Source organism: Acipenser ruthenus, chromosome 13 (assembly GCF_902713425.1).
Source record: "Acipenser ruthenus chromosome 13, fAciRut3.2 maternal haplotype, whole genome shotgun sequence".
NCBI classification, from domain to species: Eukaryota; Metazoa; Chordata; class Actinopteri; order Acipenseriformes; family Acipenseridae; genus Acipenser; species Acipenser ruthenus.
The window spans coordinates 21,061,299-21,083,864 of NC_081201.1; the positions used below are offsets into that span (position 1 = coordinate 21,061,299).

The following is a 22,566-nucleotide window of genomic DNA, read 5'->3' on the forward strand; positions in this document are numbered from 1 at the left end:
CAGCTTAATTGATAATTAGTTCATCACTACATAAAGCTCTGAGGAAATGGCAGTAGTAGTTAAAATGGAGCTAGAGGAAGTTGCTGATTGTGGTCGTGGTCGTGCTCAAGGTTGTGGTCAACAGGAAAGGCGCATTACAGTGTCCAATGAAATCAGAGCTACAGTGGTTGATCTTGTTATAAACGGGTTCAACTATGGCAGAGGCTGGTTGCACGGTCCAACCAAACCTCAAACGGTCAACGGTTGCATCAATTATCCGGACATTTCGAGCTGAAAATAGGTATGTGTGTAACATTCTAATGTTATTCTTTACAGTAATTACTCAATGTTACTCATTGTATATATTTGGTGCTGATGTCAAAGTTTTGTCTTGTAGAACCGAAAGAAGACCTTCCTCTGGTGGGCGAGGGCGCATCCTTACTGCTCAGCAGGAGATGGCCATTGTGGACATGGTGGTGGCACAAAATGATACACGACCTCAGGGACATACAGCAAAACATCTTAGGAAATAATGAAACATTCCAAGGGGTTGTGACCATAAGCACTACCACTATAACACGCATTCTGAAAACGCACCAATTATCTATGAAGCAGATTTATTTGGTTCCTTTCGAAAGAAATGAGGACCGAGTCAAGGCATTACGACGTGAATATGTTCAAGTGAGTATACAGTAATGTTACAAGTATTCTAGTGGTGGTATGAACACGGTGGTGCTTAGTGGTACATCATTTTGCATCATTGTGCATATTCTTTTGCTTAGTGGCCATTGTTCTACAGTACAATGGACAAGCTCTAAGCATTGCTCTGTGATTGTAATATGGCAGAATCTACTGTAAATCACATGCATTATCCTTGTTGTTCAGAGAATGATGGAATTGAATGCAGGGGTCAACCACCACGAATTCATCTACATGGATGAGGCAGGCTTCAACCTGGCCAAACGTCGACAACGGGGTCGGAATGTCATTGGACAACGAACCACTGTCAGTGTGCCCGGACAGCGTGGTGGAAATATAACCATGTGTGCAGCAATTTCTGACAATGGTGTTGTGGCCAGAGACCCAGTCATTGGGCCATATCATTCCGCTCACCTTCTCCATTTTCTGGATGTGTTTCACAATCGCCTCGTACAACCACATGCAGCAACTACATTTGTCATAGTTTGGGACAATGTGAATTTCCATCGCGCAGTGGTTGTGCGAGAGTGGTTTGCAGCACATCCAGAATTCCAAACCATGTTCTTGCCACCATACTCCCCATTTCTGAACCCCATTGAGGAGTTCTTTTCTGCCTGGAGGTGGAAGGTCTATGAGCGTAACCCTTACCAGCAGGCCACACTCATCTAAGCCATGGATGAGGCATGTGAGGATATAACAGCACAACAGTGCCAGGCTTGGATAAGGCACTCCAAAAGATACTTTCCTCGCTGCCTTGCTAATGAAAACATAAACTGTGATGTTGATGAAAATCTTTGGCCAAATGCAGAGCAGAGAATAGATCATTGATGTCAATATCAGTGAATGCATGTTACAGTATATCTGATATTCTATAGTTACTGTAAGTAGATTTTGTTCATTTGTAATTGATTAATTTATGTATTATACTTTTTACTGTAAAACAAAATGTCAGCATATGTTACTTTAGCTTTCTATTACTGTAGTTTTTTTCCAACTGCAGTATTTGTTATTGTTACTGTAAGACTAATTTATGTTATTGTGTTTCAAAGATTAAAAAGAAAATGTTCAAACAAAGTTTCTGATGTTTTGGTGTCTTTATTGTTGCATGCTTGACTCCACTGCATTCATTTTGCAATGGATACAGGATTTTGATCAGTAGTTTGGGTTTTGGTCATCTTTGGACTGATACATAATATTTGATACAATTGTGTAGAATATCACTGAATGCTTACTGTACATTATTTAGAATATGTTTTATTCTGTAGGTTGCTATCATTTGCTCATTGTAATGTTGATCATTTGAATACGAGCAAATGACACGTTTAGACTTTGTTTTGATTTGAATGATTTTGTGTTTGACAGCATTATTTGCTAATGGGTGTTTTATTTAGCAATGCTTCAATGATTAAACTTCAGTGATCAAAGCATCTGATGTTTTGGTGCTATGATTTGCTTTTGCGTGATGTATTTATCTCATTTGACACAGTAGTATTTATTTTGCACTCTGCATGGGATTTTGACCCCAAAATGAGCAGTTCAGCATCTTGTGTTAAGAGTTATGCACATTGGGTCACTGTATTGAAAAATGAGTCAAAGCAATTGTAAAAAACTGTAATACATGCCTTGTCAGGCTTACAGGGAATCAGTAAGACATGAAGAAGGCCGATAGGTCAGGGCTTCCCAACCCTGGTCCTGGGGACCCTCCTTCGTATTCTGTCTCTCCACGTTCCCCCCACTCACACAGCGGGCCGTCAACTTGACCTGGTCTTCATCAGGGACTGCTCCCTGTCTTTTCCTCTTCTACTCTCTCGAATATATAATTGTGTATATTTAAATATATTTTAGACATACATTGACATATTTTAAAATATATCCTAACATATAGTATGAAATATGAGGGAACATATTTCAAAGTATGCTTCCATATATTTTACAGTATTTTGATTTATATTATAATATTTTCTAACATAACATATAGCATTACTGCTACACATCCATTCTACTCAGAACTGATATCAGTGGGGAGAGAGGGGGGTCACACCAAACAACTTATACACACTATACAGTAACACATCACACTTACCCCAGACAGGACAGGACGCTGGTACACACAAGGGGAAACAATAACATAAGGGTTAACGTCCGAACAGGGGAACAGAACAGTCCATCTCTCTTTCGGAGCCGATAGAAAGTCGAATCGCTCAGTCCCAGCATGCCCCGCTCTGGCCATATGCTAATTAGGTCCCTGATTCCTTGTACTGTGAGGTAATGTCATATATATATATATATTGTTTTGTGTCAAGATAATAATGACTTGTGTGATAATACAAAGCGTTACACCTTTTCAGGAAATGATAAATACAAATTAATACAAAATCAAAACTGAAACAGTGTGGGCATGTTACGGCATTCTAAGTAGCCTTTTTTTAAATGTATTGAAATAAATTTTTGATGAAATCCAAAATATATTTTAGTTTCCTGCCATCTATATAATATATCTTGTATTATTGTAGGAATGTATTGCAATATATATATATATATATATATATATATATATATATATATATATATATATATATATATATTGAATGTTTTCTGAAATGTATGAGAATATATTTAAAAATATATTGCAATATGGCACTATACAGCATATAATTAGGAAAGAGATGACAATAAATGTATTTCTATTGCTTTGACGTATACTGCAATATATTATTTTTCCATATGGTCCTGCCCGTCCCTCATCGCCCCGGCCCTGGCTCTCCACCGTGCTCCGCTCAGCTGGTCCCGAACCGCCCTCTACTGAAAGAAATGGAAGAAAACCAAACTCCTTGCTGTCTTGGATCTCTATCGCTCGCTCCTCTCTTCCTTCTCCTCTACACTCGCCATATTCCGACGAGAGTTCTAGGGAAGGGAATTTAACCCCATCCATACCAACTACACTTTAAGAGACTGGTTCCTGCCCGCCCGCATTTAAACATAATAATAACAACAACAACAAAAACAATAATAATAATAATAATAATAATAATAATAATAATAATAATAATACAAATGAAAATACATACTTAAGTACATTAATATACACAAAGGGTGGGCACCCCGTCACAGTCGCTCAACAGCCCTCAATAAAAATCAATCAAAAACAAAATTTACAAATTCATTGCGTCAGCATTACTAATATTTACCACACATTAATTGATTTTCCTTTTAATTTACTCGAAGATTTACGAAAAAGCATCAGCTAATTGCAAAGTTCCAAATGTAAGTATTTCAAATCTTTTTAAATTGCTACAAAACATGTCCCCTCTGAAAGTAATTATTTTTTATATTAATTATTTTAAACGCCTTTAAGTATTATTTATTTATTTATTTATTTTGCTATTTGGACCCACATGTCCTGTCAACATTAATCACATTTGACTTTGAAAAAACATACTGAAATGTAAATGGCAGTGTTGTGTGATACACTTTTGTTACGGATTCTGTCCCATAGCTGAGATGAGATGAAGCTCTGAAACCATGAATCGAGAAGAGGGTGGTAGTATAAACTCTTTTGCGTTGTGGTTAAGATGCTCTCTTGTGGCGTGCAGGGTCGCTGGTTCGCACCAAGCCTCAGTCCTGCTACACATAGTACAATGTGCTTCAATATAGAAATCTCTCTGAACCACTTTGGTGCAAAAGAGATTTTATTGCACAGCATAAGGAAATGCTGGGAAGGCATATGGTTATCCTGAACACTGTTCTATGATTTGATACACATGAAAACATAAGAATGTGATAACAAAAGTTCTGACTAGGAGTTCAATTTGAAGACATTAAGAAAGACTTCCTGTCAAAATGTCATAGAAGTTTATTTTGGTTTTACTACACTTACCACAACTGAGTTGCAAACATTTAATAAATTAAACAGTGCCCCTTAAAATGAACGTGAGATTTTTAGACAGCAAGTGGTCTGAGTGGGACAAACTCAGGCAACAAACGCACTGCCCCCACACACACAGCACAATCCAATGTTTTTAATGTTTGTCGATTTCAAGATACCCTTTGGAAACTGATATTTGGATTCTGCTAGCTTCCCATTTTCAGGATGCTGTGAGTTCACTCATTCCTAATACACAATTCATCAGCCAGTTTACAAAGTGATTAATGCAGCTCATTGTTCAGAGGTCTCACATAGGCAGTTTTTTTTAATCACAGTTAATTAAAGCTTCTGTTGCCAGATTTTTCTTTTGTGAAGCATCCTTTAACACATTATTCATGTACTGCATTGGCTTGCTCTCAAGTGTCAAGTTAGTTTGAATGGTTTTTAAACCCAAGCTACAGTAACACATTGTAAACATGTAGCAAGGCTGTAGTCAGCTATGGGGCACCCGAGGCATGGACCTCTGTTAAAATCATAGTAATCATTATTTATTTTGGCTCTTTTACACATTTCATCCCTCGTTATATGCATATATTACAAGTCTCGCTGATATCTATAGCCTCTGTGATCTTCAAAATCTTTTACTCTCATTGCAGACTACAGCGACACCATGGGGGGGGGGGAGCATGGGCAAGTGCCTCAGTGATTTTTCATGGCTAGCTACGGCCCTGATGTAGAATTTGAAAATGTGTTGCCTGTAGAATTGAAAGTATAGAATATTCATATTTTTAATGAATCAGCCAATGGTTCCATTCCATTTGAGGGCAAGGTGGACTACATCAAGACCATATAGATGGGCTTGCTCAATATCTGTCTTTACCGGCTTTGGGTTTCCTGAACAATGCTAACTGGGCAGCAGTGTGGAGTAGTGGTTAGGGCTGTGGACTCTTGACCAGAGGGTCGTGGGTTCAATCCCAGGTGGGGGACACTGCTGCTGTACCCTTGAGCAAGGTACTTTACCTCGATTGCTCCAGTATGTAAAGCTATGCAGAGTTTCAGGCAGCAAACTCTAAATCACCTGCAATATTATCATTTTATTGACTGGAAAATTTTTGCAACCATCACCAAATGTCAAGCAGACACTGGACTACGGAGGTAATTTTTACATTCATGTCACCCTTCAATCAGTGTCAGCTCCATTAAGCAAAGGGGGGAAACTCACTTTAACCTTAAATCAATCAGACTACTGTCGACAGTGATGTAGTATTCAGTTTAGGATTCCTGCATAAATGATTGCCCAGGCAGTGCAAACATACTACCATTGCAGTAATATTATTACAAACTGTAATTGAGTCAAATGTATTTAAACACCCAGGGATTATCTGTCATTTGTAAATTATGCCATACTCCCACAAATTGCATTCAGTGATGGAGTTTTATATCATGCCTACAGCATTCATCAGCAGTGCCATAGGCATTTCTGTATGCAGCAAGAAAGACAGGAAAAACAGGACAAGCCTGGCCAATGATCATTATCTTGTTGATTTGGATGAATTGAAGTGCTGCATTATAGATGTGGATGAGAGTGTCACCCCTGACATGCAAAAAATTTTTCCTCTGTTATGAAAAAAGGTGCTACTGAAGAGGCAGGAAATATGTGATGTGGTATCTAAACGGTTAAGGACGATTGTGTGGTGTTCTGAGCACAGTACGTTCTAGTGAGAACGGCTTGAAATGTGTTTCTCAACTGATAGAAGGGATATAGTTAGGACGCTGTTATGTCTACTTTGAGGCGAAACTGCTTAATTGAAAACAACCCCTTATAAGGGAATCTTCATCTTTGAGAAAGTCTTTTAAACCATATCACTACAAGTATTGCATTACTGCACTGTATTCTTGTATTATTCACCATATTAATGGTGCAGATAACAAATGTACACATTTATTAAAACTGTTGAAAACTCATTTTCAGTTACAGACATTTCAGACTTATGAACAGCCTCCCTACCCACAGGGTTCAGAACTCTCAGGTTCTAAAGCATGATGTCATGATGTCAGGCACTGCAGTTTGTTTTCAAAGCATGATGTCAGGCACTGCAGTTTCTTTTTAAAGCATGATGTCAGGCACTGCAGTTTCTTTTTAAAGCATGATGTCAGGCACTGCAGTTTCTTTTTAAAGCATGATGTCAGGCACTGCAGTTTCTTTTTAAAGCATGATGTCAGGCACTGCAGTTTCTTTTTAAAGCATGATGTCATGATGTCAGGTACTGCAGTTTCTTTTTAAAGCATGATGTCAGGTACTGCACTAAGGGGTTCATTTGATCAACCTGCAGCACTGGGGAGTCCCTGGATTGCAGGTTCAAGGTTATCACTGGATTACCTCAAACATACCGTAAGTGACTGATGCAATCCAGGGGAATTCTCTGGTGTTGCAAAATGTGTGGACATAATTCAGCTATGACTTATACTGGCTGGGTATAGATTGATTAAATCAACCCCTAGGTTAAAGACATTTCTCAGTTTGCTCGACTTATTTTTCTTCTGTTATTGTTTCTCTTCCTAGGTCAATTCCCCTCAGTAATTTTCTCAGGGTCTGAGAAAGTTATTGGCTGTAAACAATGCCAGTCAATGAAGGACATAGCTGGTTGGTTAATGACAGGAAACATTGAAGGGGACTGAAAGTAAGATGTGCAAACAGTTGTCTTTAACCAGGAGTAGTATCATATTTTAAAAGGAAACCAATATAGCAAAGTGAAATGCACAACTGGTAAGATGTTGTAACGATCACTCTGCACAACTGAGAAGCAGTTACACTGTCCTCCCTAAGGAGATACTACTGGCCCTATTCCTATAGCTAAATAAGTCAGCAAGAGTGACAGACAGCAAAAGCAGGGACGTCAGAGGTGTCAATTTCACAAACAATCGGTTTATTATTGTGAACAATAATGTCAACAAATGAAAAAATGAACAACTGAATTAAATGAATAATGATAAGACAGGAATTCAAATAATTGTAGGTAACAGGTAAGAATAAAGCTGGTACAGATAAGTATGTAGGGACAAACAGAAGGCTAAACAGTATCACTAAATAGAAATGAATGTAGTGCCCGGAGGGTCTCCAATAAACCCACACTCACAAACACAACACACACAGATAAAAACCAAGGATAAATAAATAGATACAGATGAAAAACAGTGACTTGTGGCAACAATTACATTTAACAGTCTCTATGGCAATGGTGGGAAAATGACAGGTAGGCCCAACAAGTCCAGTAATAGCAGGGTAATTGAAATCCATACAAAGTAACAAAAATTACAGGAAACAAAGTATCAAATTAAAGTAGAAAAAATCCAAAAAAAGAAATGATCACACCCACAAATAAGGCAGTCCAGCAAAGTGTCCCAAAATGATGGTGATTGTAGAAGGTTGAAAACATTGAGTACATTGAAATTGTTGAGACTGTCCAGTAGTGTTGAGTTGAATGGTGAACAGTTGTTTGGAAAAAATCAGGAGGATCAGGAAAAAATGGAGGCTGTCACACATAAAACAACAAACACTAAACAGACCTAGAAAAACAGCTAAACTTAAACAAGTAACAGTGAAAACAAAAAGAGCAGTTTAGACAAAGCGCGGCAACAAAAGAAAATAAACGGATGCACTGGAATTATCTAAGGATGGTAATGGATTCACTGAAATTTAAGTAAAGAAAATGCTGTCGGTCAATGGATTCCTCTGAGAGAGGGAGTCTCCCTCAGGCCTGATTAGCCAGCTTTAATACAAGTGCTGGCTACTAAGGAGCTCTGAGATTGGAGGGGTGGAAATCTGAATGAGCCAATGGGGAGAGAGGATGAACAGAGGGTGGTTGCAAGGAACTATGGGAAATGAAGTTTTAACCTGGCCAGGCTACTGACCCTAATTAAAGGGACAGGTGGGTGAGACTTACACCCACATTATGTAGCATGGGAATTGCTACAATGTGTTAGTTGTTTTGATATATACAGCTACTTTACTACTTACATTAATTTACAACACTTTAATTAAGAAGGAAAGAAAGAAAGTAGAAAATATGAAAGTGATTGCTAAGTTCATTAATGTTACAACGGTGCCTATGCCCAGGATAAACAGTTGAAAATATAATAATACAAAACTGTTTGGCATAGTGTTCAGTGTGACTTGTCTTTAATAGTTACAGTTGATCTCATGGTATCTCAGTCAGTGCTGTAGCTAGGGGGACGGTTTTAGGCGTTTGAAAAAAACAAACAGAAATAGCAATAGGAAGCTGTAACAGGGCGAGCAGCCCTGTACATTGATTTGTTTATTTTATTTTAGAACGGGGGTTCCCCCTCCGCCCCTGTGTTATTTTGTGTTTGTTGATGTATTTTAAATGACAGTGAGCACCGCGGGGTTTGTCATTATTTTGCATTTTGACGGCGTAGCCGATTTGTTTTGTAGCGTGGATGGGTAGTCCCATCCACAGTAGTAATTAATAAACACGTGCAGATTGTGGCCGAGGGGTAAGAGAATAATGAATTGCAAGCTAGTTAAACCCCTCGGCCACAATATAAAAAGGCTGCAGCTCTCCAGCTCCAGGGGGTGTTTTAGGAGCGGAGAGAGCGAGAGTGGAGAGAACTGAGAGAGAACTAGGTCAATATCCATTATTGATCTCAATACAAAAAAGAGCAATTAAATTTTGGCTTCATCTAAAACAAAGCAACCCAAACTCCTACCACAGTAAAGCCCTGCAGTACCAAGAACTGAGCCAAAAGAAGAGTCCCCTCAGCCAACTGGTCCTGAAGCTCACTGCACTAACACACACTGTGGCAATGCGCCCTGCCCGTGTGCATTTGTGTGTTGTGTTGTATGTTGCGTGCGTGTGTTAATGTTGGTGTATAGATTGGTACACGGGATATAAACGGGTCTGTGTTTCACGTGTATTTAAAAAGTGTAGATTTGTATTTAGGCACGAGGAGAGCACAAATACAAATCTACACTTTTTAAATACACGTGAAACACAGACCCGTTTATATCCCGTGTACCAATCTATACACCAACATTAACACACGCACGCAACATACAACACAACACACAAATGCACACGGGCAGGGCGCATTGCCACACACACTAACACCAACCAGCCTCAGGACAGCACTGTTCCAACACAGACAATTCGAGTTAACCAAACTATAACACAACACAAACAAAACTACCTCACCTATTGGGACACACACACAAAAACACAAAGCAAATTAGAGTGCTATCGGGCCCTAAAAAGACACTACACCCTGGCTGAATACCTGAGCAGGGTGAAAGACAACAAGCAGAGTCAGATCCTAACCAAATACAGGTTCAGTGTTATTGTCTATTTAATGTTCAGATGATGTACTGTGTATGCATTGCTTTGGCAATACTGTGAATAATGGTCATGCCAATAAAGCACCTTTGAAATGAATTGAATTGAGAACTGAGAGAGAGAGAGAGAGAGAGAGACTTAAAAATAACATAGGAACAGTGAAGACAATCTGCCCAGCCTGACCTGTGTTATTTATTTTGTGTTCGAGATTTGTTTATGTTTAAACCTTTTATTTTCGCTCTGTGAGCAAGTGTTTTTTGTTCAAATATTTTATTTATTTTTTGTATTTTAATAAAAAAGGCAGCCAGCCGATTCTCCACTTTACCTGCAGTACTCTCTGGTGTCAGTATTTTTTTCGTCCCTGCTTCTGTCGTGACGTCACCGCTCAGTCAGCCTGTCACACGTGGTGTCCAGCGTGGGATCACCAGCGCCTCCTAGACTCAGGCAGAAGTGGGGTACTGCAGTTTTTTTCGTTTTTTTCGTTTTTTTATTGTGTGTAGGGAAAATGAGAGTGAGGAAAGAGGATGAGAGGAAAGAGGAGGATGAGGAGACAGCAGCCGCTGCAGCAGCAACAGCCGCAGCAAATCTGCCTTACCTGCCTGTTGGGGAGCCATGGCACATTTCCCCTGGCTCCTTCCCCAAATGGCAGGAGGAAGAGACACAGACAGAGGTGAGGAGGAGGCAGAGAGGAAAGGTGGAACGAGGGGAAGAGGAGTGGTGCACCACCTGCGGTACGGACATGAGGAGCACCACTGCCTGGAGGTCTTCCAGGACACAGACCTGGAGTGGGAGGAGCGTGAACATCCTGCGCCTGAAAGGGAGGAGCCCGAACGTCCTGCGCCTAAAAGGGAGGAGCCCGAACGTCCTGCGCCTGAGTGGGAGGAGCCCGAACGTCCACAGCCCAAGAGGGGGTAGTTGGTGCGTCCACAACCCAAGAGGGGGAAGGCCGAACATCCACAGCCCAGGTACCTGCCAGCAGAGGGAGAATACCTGCTGGTTCCGCCTCCACCGCCCTGGGAGGACTGTGAGTCGCTCCCACCTCCGCCAGCAGAGGGGGAGTTCCTGCTGGTTCCACCTCCACCGCCCTGGGAGGACTGTGAGTCGCTCCCACCTCCGCCAGCAGAGGGAGAGTTCCTGCTGGTTCCGCCTCCACCTCCGTGGGAGGACTGTGTGTCGCTCCCACCTCCACCAGCAGAGGGTGAGTTCCTGCTGGTGCCACCTCCACCTCCATGGGAGGACGACTTGTCGCTCCCACCACCACCAGCAGAGGGAGCATGCCTGCTGGTTCTGCCTCCACCTCCGTGGGAGGACTGCGTGTCGCTCCCACCACCACCAGCAGAGGAAGCATGCCTGCTGGTTCCGTCTCCATTGCCGCCACCAGCAGAGGGAGCATGCCTGCTGGTTTCACCGCTGCAGCCAGAAGGGGAGGAGCCCCTGCCGCCTTCGCAGCCAGAAGGGGAGGAGCCCCTGTTGCCTTCACAGCCAGAAGGGGAGGAGCCCCTGCTGCCTTCGCCAGGAACAGAGCAGCAGGAGCTGCCTCTGCCTCCACCACCTGAGGGAGAGGAGCAGGAGCTGCCTCTGCCTCCACTATCACCACCTGAGGAAGAGGAGCAGGAGCTGCCTCTCCCTTCACGACAGGATGGACCGGGACAGGAGGCTGGCGGTCCGCAGCTGCCCTTGCACAGGTTGCTAAAACGAGCAAGGGGGAAAACCGCCGGGTCACAGCGGCTGAGAAGAGGGCCAACCCTAGCACCACCGCTGGTCCTGGCTCCCATCCTGCAGTCGCCTCCCGAGGGTCTGCTGCCATCGTCGACTCCTAAGGGACCGCTGCCTCCCTGTCGTGCATTGCCCGGGGATGCCAGTTCGCCATCGCTCGGGGATGCCAGCCTCGCACCACCCAAGGATGCCAGCCTCGCACCGCCCAAGGATGCCAGCCTCGCACCGCCCAAGGATGCCAGCCTCGCACTGCCCAGGGATGCCCTGTACATTGATTTGTTTATTTTATTTTAGAACAGGGGTTCCCCTTCCGCCCCTGTGTTATTTTGTGTTTGTTGATGTATTTTAAATGACGGTGAGTGCCGCAGGGTTTGTTATTATTTTGCATTTTGACGGCGTAGCCGATTTGTTTTGTAGCGTGGATGGGTAGTCCCATCCACAGTAGTAATTAATAAACACATGCAGATTGTGGCCGAGGGGTAATAGAATAATTAATTGCAAGCTAGTTAAACCCCTCGGCCACGATATAAAAAGGCTGCAGCTCTCCAGCTCTGGGGGGTGTTTTAGGAGCGGAGAGAGCGAGAGTGGAGAGAACTGAGAGAGAGAGAACTGAGAGAGAGAGAGAGAACTGAGAGAGAGAGAGAGACTGACTTTTAACAATCCTTTATTAAATAATATAACAATACTACATTTCCATTAGAATGCTAAATGATTAAAAGAAAGTCTAAAAAAACTCCTTAAGACTCACCTCTTCAAACAGCACCTGTAGAACTCCTCTGTTTGTATCCTGGGACACTATCACCCTTCATGTAAATGTGCTTTATTTTGCTCTTATCTGCCCCCTATTTTACTGCATTTAATCCTGTACTTCAGAATACTGTAATCTGCCAAGTGTTTAACCTGTAGTATTTTGTATTTAATCATATCCTGATGTAACTATCACTATTTAATCATATCCTGATGTAACTATCACTATTATCTGCTGTATTATTGAATTGTGGTTTGTCACACTTGAACAAAAGTTATTGTATTTCTTGCTATTATTGTATTACTTGTATTGTAACACTTGAAATGTATTTGCTTACGATTGTAAGTCACCCTGGATAAGGGCATCTGCTAAGAAATAAATAATAATAATAATAATAATAATAATAAAGATCCAGAATTCCTGAATAAATGGGAGCAGATATTGAATAAATGTTCAATGGACTTGATCCGGCTAATAACTGAACAAACTAAATTTGAAAGTGAACAAGTGAATACAGAGGTATCCCAGGTCAAAGTGAAACTACAGGAGAAAATGAAACCTGAAGAATTCAGTGGATATGTGCATAAGTTAACTGATGATTTACAACAATTTCAAAATGAATTGAAACAATACAAAATAAAGAAAACCCACAGGACTATAAGGAGGGGATAGTCTACAGCTGGAACGGCAAATTAAAGAAATATCAGGATACTGAATGCTCTACTGATGGACAGTTCTCTACAACTATAACATAATTCAAATGATTCAGAAAGCATGGATGAACTGTCCACCACAAGATCGGGACGTTTTTTATACAGACGACAACAGAATTACAAAGGAAGACAAAGAAAACGAGACAGGGTAAGAGAAGAAAGAAAGCTTCCCCACAGAATGATCACATAAAGCAGGAAAAAGTGGTCCAAACATCAATTAACGGATGCACAATTGATTGTTCTAAACAAAGGTCTGTCATTTGTACCTGCTAATAATTGTAAGGTGTTTAACTTGAAAGTTGACTACTACAAATGTTTCAGACAGTTACATTTGAAACACTATTTCTCTACCAAAAATTACACTAGTGTAACCTCTGGTCCAGTGGATAAATTTAAGAAAACAAGTCATTTCTTTCCAGTAAGAGTATTAAATCCGACAATTAGTGCTTTTAGTAAATTGGTTGAACAGGACATAGAAACTCTAACTAAGAAATATTTGAGGCTTAAACATTCAAATATTAGCAAACAAGGACTTAATGCTATTAAACAATTACAAGAGAATAGATCCATTGTAATAAAATCTGCAGATAAAGGTAGTTCAACAGTAATACAAAATAGTGATGATTATGTAACTGAAATGTGTAGACAATTAAATAATACAGGATTATATAAATCTCTAATGACTGACCCTTGACCTAACTTTAAACAGAAAAGCGATCCTATACTGAATGAAACACTAGCAAGCAAATCAATCACTCATAGCCAATTTGAGTTCCTCAGAATTGATTTTCCTTTACTACCTATTTTTAATACATAAACCATGTACAGATATCCATTAGGCAGACCAATCATGTCTAGTAATCAATCGGTGTCCGAACCTTTGAGCCAATTTATTGACTTTCATATTAAACAAATAGTTACAGAATTGCCATCTTACTTGTCGGATACTAGGGATGTGATTAATTTGATTGCCAAAGATACGGTTCCAACTGAGGCATTAGCATTAGTAGCATTTTTACTAACATACCACACAGTGACGGACTTGAAGCAATGTAACATTATTTTTCTTTGAAAACAAATAATCAACCCACTAATTTACCATTACGGTTAACTAAATATATACTCGCATCGAATTATTTTATTTTTAATGATAAGTATTATTAAAAAATTGCAGCTATGGGATCTACTTTTGCAAATATATTTATGGGTCATTGGGAAGAGCAATATATTGACAATACCGTTATTACCTCATTGTTACAATATGTAGTTTAGTGGAAAAGATATGTTGACAATATACTAGTTGTTTGGACAGATTCGGAAGTGGATTTACATTTATTTAAAGACTATATGAATGGGACAAGACCCAGTTTAAAATTCACTATGGAATATAGTAAGTCTGAAATACATTTCTTTTTGAAACATAGATATCATACAAAATCACAGAAAATAAATTATATATATATATATATATATATATATGATTTCCAAATAGTTTTCAGTATGAAATGTGACACACTGTCAAAATGAAAACATTACAAAGTTAGTATCGCGTATGACCTCACCGAGCATTAACACAATCCTGGCAGCGCTGATGCATAGTCCTGATGAGCCTCTGGATAGACTGCCATGGGATATTTCCGCCACTCTTCCGGTGCAGTTGCAGCCAGCTGGCAAAGGCTGGCTGGTCGCGGTTGTCTTCTGTGGATGGCACTGGCAATTTGGGCGATTATGTTCTATTGGACTCAAGTCAGGAGAAAAAGCTGGCCATGGCAAGACCTTGACATTGTTTTCTTGAAGTCTTGGAACTGTAATCCTAGCACTGTGTGGTCTTTCATTGTCCTGCTGGAAAATCGACACTTCCAGATTGGCTTGCAGGAACGGAAAAACTGTTGCCTCAAGGACTTCGTCAATGTATCGCTGATCAGTAAGGTTGCCCTCAATCTGCACCAAAGGCGTTCTTGTGTAAAAGGAGATTCCTCCCCACATCATCACACTTCCACCACCCCACCGGTTGGCTTGAACAATGCAACAGTCAGCATAACGGTACTGCTTTCCAGGACTTGGGTCCCTCAGAGAGCCAGTTTTCTGTCCCTCACAGATCTCGGGTTTCTGTGACAGTTTATAAATTACTCGACCTCCGGTCTCAGAAACCATTGATGAAATTTTCCTGTAACTCACTGAAGCTCATCTATTACAAATAAGGAGCATAAGAATTGATGAGAAATCTATTTTGGAAATCGAATATATATATTGTAGAAGAATCGCACTCACCGCGGTTCGTTGCCCCTTTAAAAACACCGACCCAACACACAGAAATGGATTTTTGAAGCGCGGTTGCGCTATTTTTAATGAAACACAAAAACAAAAATGAACAAAACAAACACCTAGCTCTCTTTGAGCAATAACTAAACAGAACAGGAACCTAAACTAAACTAAAAGCTAAGCTGTTTACCTGTACAAACAAAACAAACAAAACAGCACACACAAAAAAGGCTTCACACTACCTTTTCTTTTAATTACAGCTGTACCAGCACAGCCAGGCTTCTACCCTCTTCAGCAGCTGCCCAGAGCAGACTGACTGCTCTCCTTTTAAACCCTGCACATGGCTCCAATTTTCAATAGTAGCCAGGTGCAGGTAATGATTAATCAATAAAACAATTAAACAAAAACAATTAAACAATTAAACAAAACAATTAACAAAACAAATGTGCATTCCGCACATGTTTTTTCTGCAGAGAGGTTTTAACCCCCTCCCTGCCATCTCACAATATATATATATATATATATATAGTAAGTATTCACCCCCCTTGGACGTTTTCACAGTTTGTTGTGTCACAACCTGAAACCTAAAATCTTGATGCATTTAAATGGGATTTTTTTTCCTTTGATTTACACAACCTACTCAACACTTTGAAGAGGCAAGAGAATTTTTATTGTGAAACAACAGTTAATGAAAAATATAAAAACTGAAATGTCTTGGTTAGATAAGTATTCACCCCCCTGAGTCAATACTTGGTAAAACCACCTTTGGCAGCAATTACAGCTGTGAGTCTTTTGGGGTAAGTCTCTACCAGGTTTGCACATCTAGATCGTGCAATATTCGCCCATTGTTGTTGGATGGGGATCGTTGGTGGACAGCAATCTTCAAGTCTTGCCACAGATTCTCAATCGGATTCAAGTCCGGGCTTTGACTGGGCCACTCTAGGACATTCACTTTCTTGTTTTTAAGTCACTCCAGTGTTACTTTGGCTGTGTGCTTGGGGTCATTGTCCTGCTGAAAGGTGAATCTCTGTCCCAGTCTTAGGTCTTTTGCAGACTGAAGCAGGTTTTCCTCAAGGATTTGCCTGTATTTAGCTCCATCCATTTTGGCCTCAACCCTGACAAGCTTCCCAGTCCCTGCCAATAAAAAGCATCCCCATAGCATGATGCTGCCACCACCATGCTTCACAGTAGGGATGGTGTTACCTGGGTGATGTGCTGTGTTGGGTTTGCGCCAGACATAACGCTTTGCATTTAGGTCAAAGAGTTCAATCTTTGTTTCATCGGACCACAGAATTTTTTGCCACATCTTTCCAGAGTCTCCCACATGCCTTTTTGCAAGTTCCAATTAGGATTTTACATGGGCTTTTTTCAGAAATGGCTTCTTTCTTGCCACTCTTCCATACAGACCAGATTTGTTGAGTACCTGAGCTATTGTTGACACATGGACAGTTTCTTCCATCTCAGCCATGGAACGCTGTAGGTCTTTCAGAGTTGTCATTGGCCTCTTGCTGGCTTCTCTGACCAATGCCCTGCTTACCTGGCTGCTCAGTTTGAGAGGACGGCCTGTTCTAAGCAGATTCTGGGTGGTGCCGTACACCTTCCACTTTTTAATGATCGACTTGACTGTGCTCCAAGGGCTATTCAACGCCTTTGAAATCTTTTTATACCCTCCCCTGATCTGTGCCTTTCCACAACTTTATCCCGGAGTTGTTTTGAAAGCTCCTTGGTCTTCATGGTAGTATCTTTGCTTTTAATGCACTACCCGACTGTGGGACCTTACAGAGACAGGTGTATTAATCTGAAATCATGTAAACCACTTTTATTGCACACAGACAGACTCCATTTAACTTATTGTGTGAATTCCGAAGGCAATTGGTTACACCTGAGCTTATTTAGGAGTGTCATAGCAAAGGGGGTGAATACTTATCTAATGAAGACTTTTCAGGTTTTTATTTTAATTGATTTTTTCACCCCCCCCCCCCCCCCCCCCATTTTTCCACACATTGAAAGTGTTGAGTAGGTTGTGTAAATCAAAAAAAAAATCTAATTTAAATGCATCAAGATTTCAGGTTGTAACACAACAAACTGTGAAAACATCCAAGGGAGGCGAATACTTACTATAGGCACTGTGTATATATATATATATATATATATATATATATATATATATATATATATATATATATGTTCAGTATCCAAAATAGATTTCTCATCAATTCTTATGCTCCTTATTTGTTCTCATTTTGTTTCTCTGTTGATTTGCAATAAGGAGTCTTTTGTCTATCCCCGTTCTATAGCAACCCTTCTTTATATACAGGTAGTGGACAACAAAATGGAAACACCAATGTAAAGTCACTTAATAGGGCGTTGGGCCACTATGGTATCCCGCTCTGTGGAGTTCTTGGCGGATCGTTTTTGATGAAACTGGCTGCTCGCGCCCCAGGTTGAAGTTTGCAGTCAATTGATCTGCAGTTGCTCACCTGTTTTGCCTTGCACTATGAATTAATGCATGGATATCACGATCCTGGAGTATGCACTTCCACCTACTGTTGCCCTTTGCTGATGATGTCTTTCCCTCTGAGTTCCATGCCGACATCAGCTTAGATACCGTTGCTTGTGAAACATCAGCAAGTTGAGCTGTCCTGGTCACTAAAGCTCCTGTCAAACACACCCCAACAATCACCCCTCTTTCAAAGTCACTGAGGTCTCCTCTTGCAGCCATGCTAGCCATAATTAGAGGCAACCAGGCCTGTCCAGCATTTTAATACATGACCCTAAACATGCTGGGATGTTATTTTCTTAATTAACGCATGAGCCACACCTATGTGGAAGCCCTTGCTTTCAGTATACTTGGTGTCCCTCATTTATCCAGGTGTTTCTATTTTTTTGTCCACCACCTGTACAGTGCAATTACTACTGTATATAAACAAACAGTTCTAGATTTAGCACACTAAAAACCCAAATTTCAAAAAAAAAAAAAAAAAACACATCTCATGCAAAAGATTTTTTAACACAGTCCAGTGTTTAATTTAATTGTTTCATCATATAATTTGGACGAACAAAAAACATAAAAGTGGTACCAAAATAAACATGACAGTAAGATGTATTACTAAGATGTATTTTTAAATGTTTTTTTTTTTTTGTTGTTTTTTTTTTAACCATTTGCAGTGTAAGGCGCTCAATGTGAAACCAAGGGAATCTAGATAGGAATACGTGGGGTTTATTCTGGATATGACGCCAATGGGCGAATATTTTCATATCTTGATAATCACACCGTTTTACCCAGAAAGGACAGGTCTTTATGTGGTAATGGCTCCCTCTCCAGGACACATTGCAGAATTACAACAAAGAACAGAATCAGGGTTGCCTATCACCTCTACATTGTTTAAAAAAACTAGTTTTCAAATGGCTTGAAAACATAAATTATAAACAGGTCCAATGTGGCAATATGTGCTAAAGATTTAAACACGGCACACAATTAGTGAGTATTTATTATTAGTTTGTACATTCATTAAACATTTGAGAATTCTCTAGAAAGAAAGAAAGAAAGAAAGAAAGAAAGAAAGAAAGAAAGAAAGAAAGAAAGAAAATATCATGTAAATGCAAATAAGCCGTATTTCATATCACGTTTCCCATAGTTGTTTCATTTAATTAACCTACTCATGCAAACCCATTAATGTATGCCGACTGTGCTAATGTACCCTTATTATTATTATTATTATTATTATTATTATTATTATTATTATTATTATTTATTTCTTTATTGATTTCTTTATTTATTTCTTTATTTATTTATTTCTTAGCAGACGCCCTTATCCAGGGTGACTTACAGTCGTAAACAAAAATACATTTCAAGAATCACAGTACAAGTATTAATACAATTAAGAGCAAGATAAAATACAATGACTTATAGCAGATAATTATAGCACCACACTCACTGTTGCTGCACTGGGGTCTAATTCACAAGCGGTAATAGGTTTTCGCACTGTTAATAAAACACACTGAAATTGGAAGCTCCTGTCAAGAAACGTACTTACCAAACAGCCAATCAGAAACCACGCCTTCGAGTTTGAGCTCAACACCGCACAAAGTGCCTACATATGCAGCACGGCTGGGATCAAGTCTTCATTTCATGAGAAGATCGACTTCTTGTTTGATGTAGATTTCAGAGGCACATTCCTGTTTAAACTCTAACTCAATGGATATCTCCATTAGAACATTTGGTAATACAAAAACGCCGTTTTTATTTTGAATTGAAGTTAAATAGCTTAGTTTATGTTTTATTGATGTATTGTTGAGTTCAGCGGTGACTGCTTCAGACAGGGCGCTGCTTATCTTTTCATAGACATTCACTTCAGTATAAATAAAGAAAATATGTTCTGAGGATAGATGAATTTAGTGAATAGTAGGCGAGCGCTTAGTTTAGGTGATTAGACTGTACATATAGCAATTAAAAACAGCTGTCGTTAACCGTGTGCGTTGTGCAGTTGGCTTCGCTGAGCTAAATTATTTTCTGCATATGTTTATTTGTGTATTTATTGATTGATTGATGTATTCATTATTTAAACGTGAAATATAATGTTAAAAGATAATGTCTGTACATTTCGCAGGTTTGGGCAAATACCGAACACTGTGACACAAGAAACGCTCGGATAAATAACTGGTAACGCGTCTGCTTTGAAAGCGCTTTGACATCCAGAAAGGCAGGCAGACTACACAACCCGTTCTGAAAATGAATCCTGACAACTTCACAGCCGCTTCTCAAAGTATTCTGAAGGGAATAAACAGCAACACAACGTGGAACCAATTCACCGGACTGCAGCTCCTACAATCCTTCAAACCCCTCATCATTCCCTGCTACTCCTTCGTCGTTTTCAGCGGCATTGTTGGAAACTACCTGCTTATCCATGTCATATGCAAAACCAAGAAAATGCATAACGTTACCAATTTTTTAATAGGCAACTTGGCGTTCTCGGACATGTTAATGTGCGCTACCTGTGTGCCACTGACGTTAGCCTATGCGTTTGAACCACGGGGTTGGGTGTATGGCATATTTATGTGTTATTTCGTTTTTCTGATGCAACCAGTTACCGTTTTTGTCTCTGTGTTCACACTGACTGTCATCGCTGTAGACAGGTACTATGCAACGGCGTATCCGCTCAAGCGGCGCCTCACTATCCCTACCTGCGCTTACATTCTCGCTGCTATTTGGTTACTTTCTTGTGTCCTAGCAGCGCCCGCCTTAGCCCATACGTACCACGTCGATTTCCCTCAACTCGACTTCTCTATCTGCGAAGAGTTTTGGGTAGGGGTGGAGAAGGAGCGACTGGCTTATGCCTACAGCACGCTGATTGTGACCTACGTGCTGCCTTTGATAGTTATTTCCTTGTCTTACTTGAGGATCTCTGTGAAACTGAAAAACCGCGTCGTGCCCGGCAACATCACCCAGAGTCAGGCGGAGTGGGACCGGGCGAGGCGGAGGAAAACCTTCCGTCTGCTGGTTTTGGTGGTGGCTGCTTTTGGTACCTGTTGGCTGCCGCTGCATATCTTCAATATGATGAAAGACATGGATATTAACTTAATCGACAAGCAGTACTTCAATCTGATTCAGCTGCTGTGCCACTGGTTCGCTATGATGTCCGCGTGCACCAATGCGATTCTATACGCTTGGCTGCATGACAATTTCAGAGGAGAGCTGAAAAAGATGTTTGCCTGGAGAAAGAAAAGGATAGCGCCAACAACCAATTGTGTGATGGCCAGTGTGGTTCTTTAAAACTGTATGAACATAGTGTTTGTGGTACTTGTATGTTTTTCATTTGGGTTTTTCCCACAAAACTTTTCCACAAAAGTACTATTTGTCTGCCCCGCTATTGAAATATGATCTAATACATAATATAAATCTATCCATCTTAGTACAACTTTGCTTGTGATGTGGTGATTTCACGACCCCCTAAAATCATATATATATATATATATATATATATATATATATATAGCCAATATAGGGAGCATATGAAGACAGTATAGAATTGCTCTGACAGAGGTGAAACGGATCAGCCTAGTAAATCAGCTCATATACCACCCAGTACATATCATCATCATACCAATCATAATAACTATGCCATGTTCATTGCAGAAAATAAAAGGCAAACGAAGTCTCTAAATATAGACAAATAAAACGTTTGATCATATAATAATACATACTATTATAGATTTTTTTAACACCGAATTTCCTGAAAACAGGAAACAATACATTGTAACTGAATCACACAGAGAGGTAAACCATTTCATATTCTATCTGCCGGATGTTTTTGTAGGTTGGTGTTATGAAAAACACGATTTAACTATGCTCGATTTCAAGACGCGTTGATATTTTTAAAAACAGTTGAGTAATGCCTCGAGAATTGTATTTATGATAACAGAAACGAGGCAGCATTCTGTACATATTTGTCGACAACCTCCTACTTATGTTTTCAGTGTTTACAATAATTTGTATTTATAGACAAGCACGCACTTACAGCTATTAGTGAATTCCCTTATTAGGTTGAGTGGACAAACCTTCAAACATAAAAAAATGAAGTGTATATGTTTGAGTTTCTGGTAACAATAGGTGACAAAGGATAAGCAATGCACTGATTAAATAATACATTCCTTGGAATTCGAAAGAAAATACTACTTGAGTCCATACATATAATTATAATGGAACTTGTAAGACCTATACGGGACAATAAGACAAATATACTAAAATAAGACCGAAGTGTTTTAGATTTGGTAGGTTTCATGTCTTGCTCCAAGACATATAGCGTATAATTGGTTGAATTTATATTGGCTTTACGTGCAGCCAGGTCCATTCAAAAAATGAGATTTAAAAAGTAAGGGCTTGATTGTATGAAGCTGTCTCCTCGTAGACTCCTTAAAAAAGGGACTGCCTTAATTAAAGGCTTTAATCATTTGAATATAGTTTGCTATTTCACTTCAGCTCCTCAAACACAAAAAAATAACCTATTAACAAAAGTCACCCGTACAAAAAGCGATTTAAAGGACAAAACATACTGTAGGTATTCCCACAGGCAGCGGTTAAACTGCGGACCTGCAGTTTTTACGCACAGCAGCAGAAATACGCACTACATTTAAATTGAATGCGTAAAAATGTAACAGGGTCAAGAATGACGTGTTCCCATTTATTTTACACTTGCATGATGTTTTTTTATGATTTATTTTATTTATTTGATG

At 39.9% G+C, this 22,566-nt stretch overlaps 1 protein-coding gene across 1 annotated transcript; it reads left to right on the forward strand.

The window, feature by feature from the left end:
* Positions 1 to 19,412: 19,412 nt before the first annotated feature.
* LOC117417695 (prolactin-releasing peptide receptor-like) lies at positions 19,413 to 21,277 on the forward strand. The gene is made up of 2 exons (XM_034029887.3): positions 19,413 to 19,556; positions 19,944 to 21,277. Exon 2 carries the CDS (start codon positions 20,066 to 20,068, stop codon positions 21,104 to 21,106), a length of 1,041 nt encoding a protein of 346 aa, XP_033885778.1. The 5' UTR covers positions 19,413 to 19,556; positions 19,944 to 20,065; the 3' UTR covers positions 21,107 to 21,277.
* Positions 21,278 to 22,566: the final 1,289 nt, after the last annotated feature.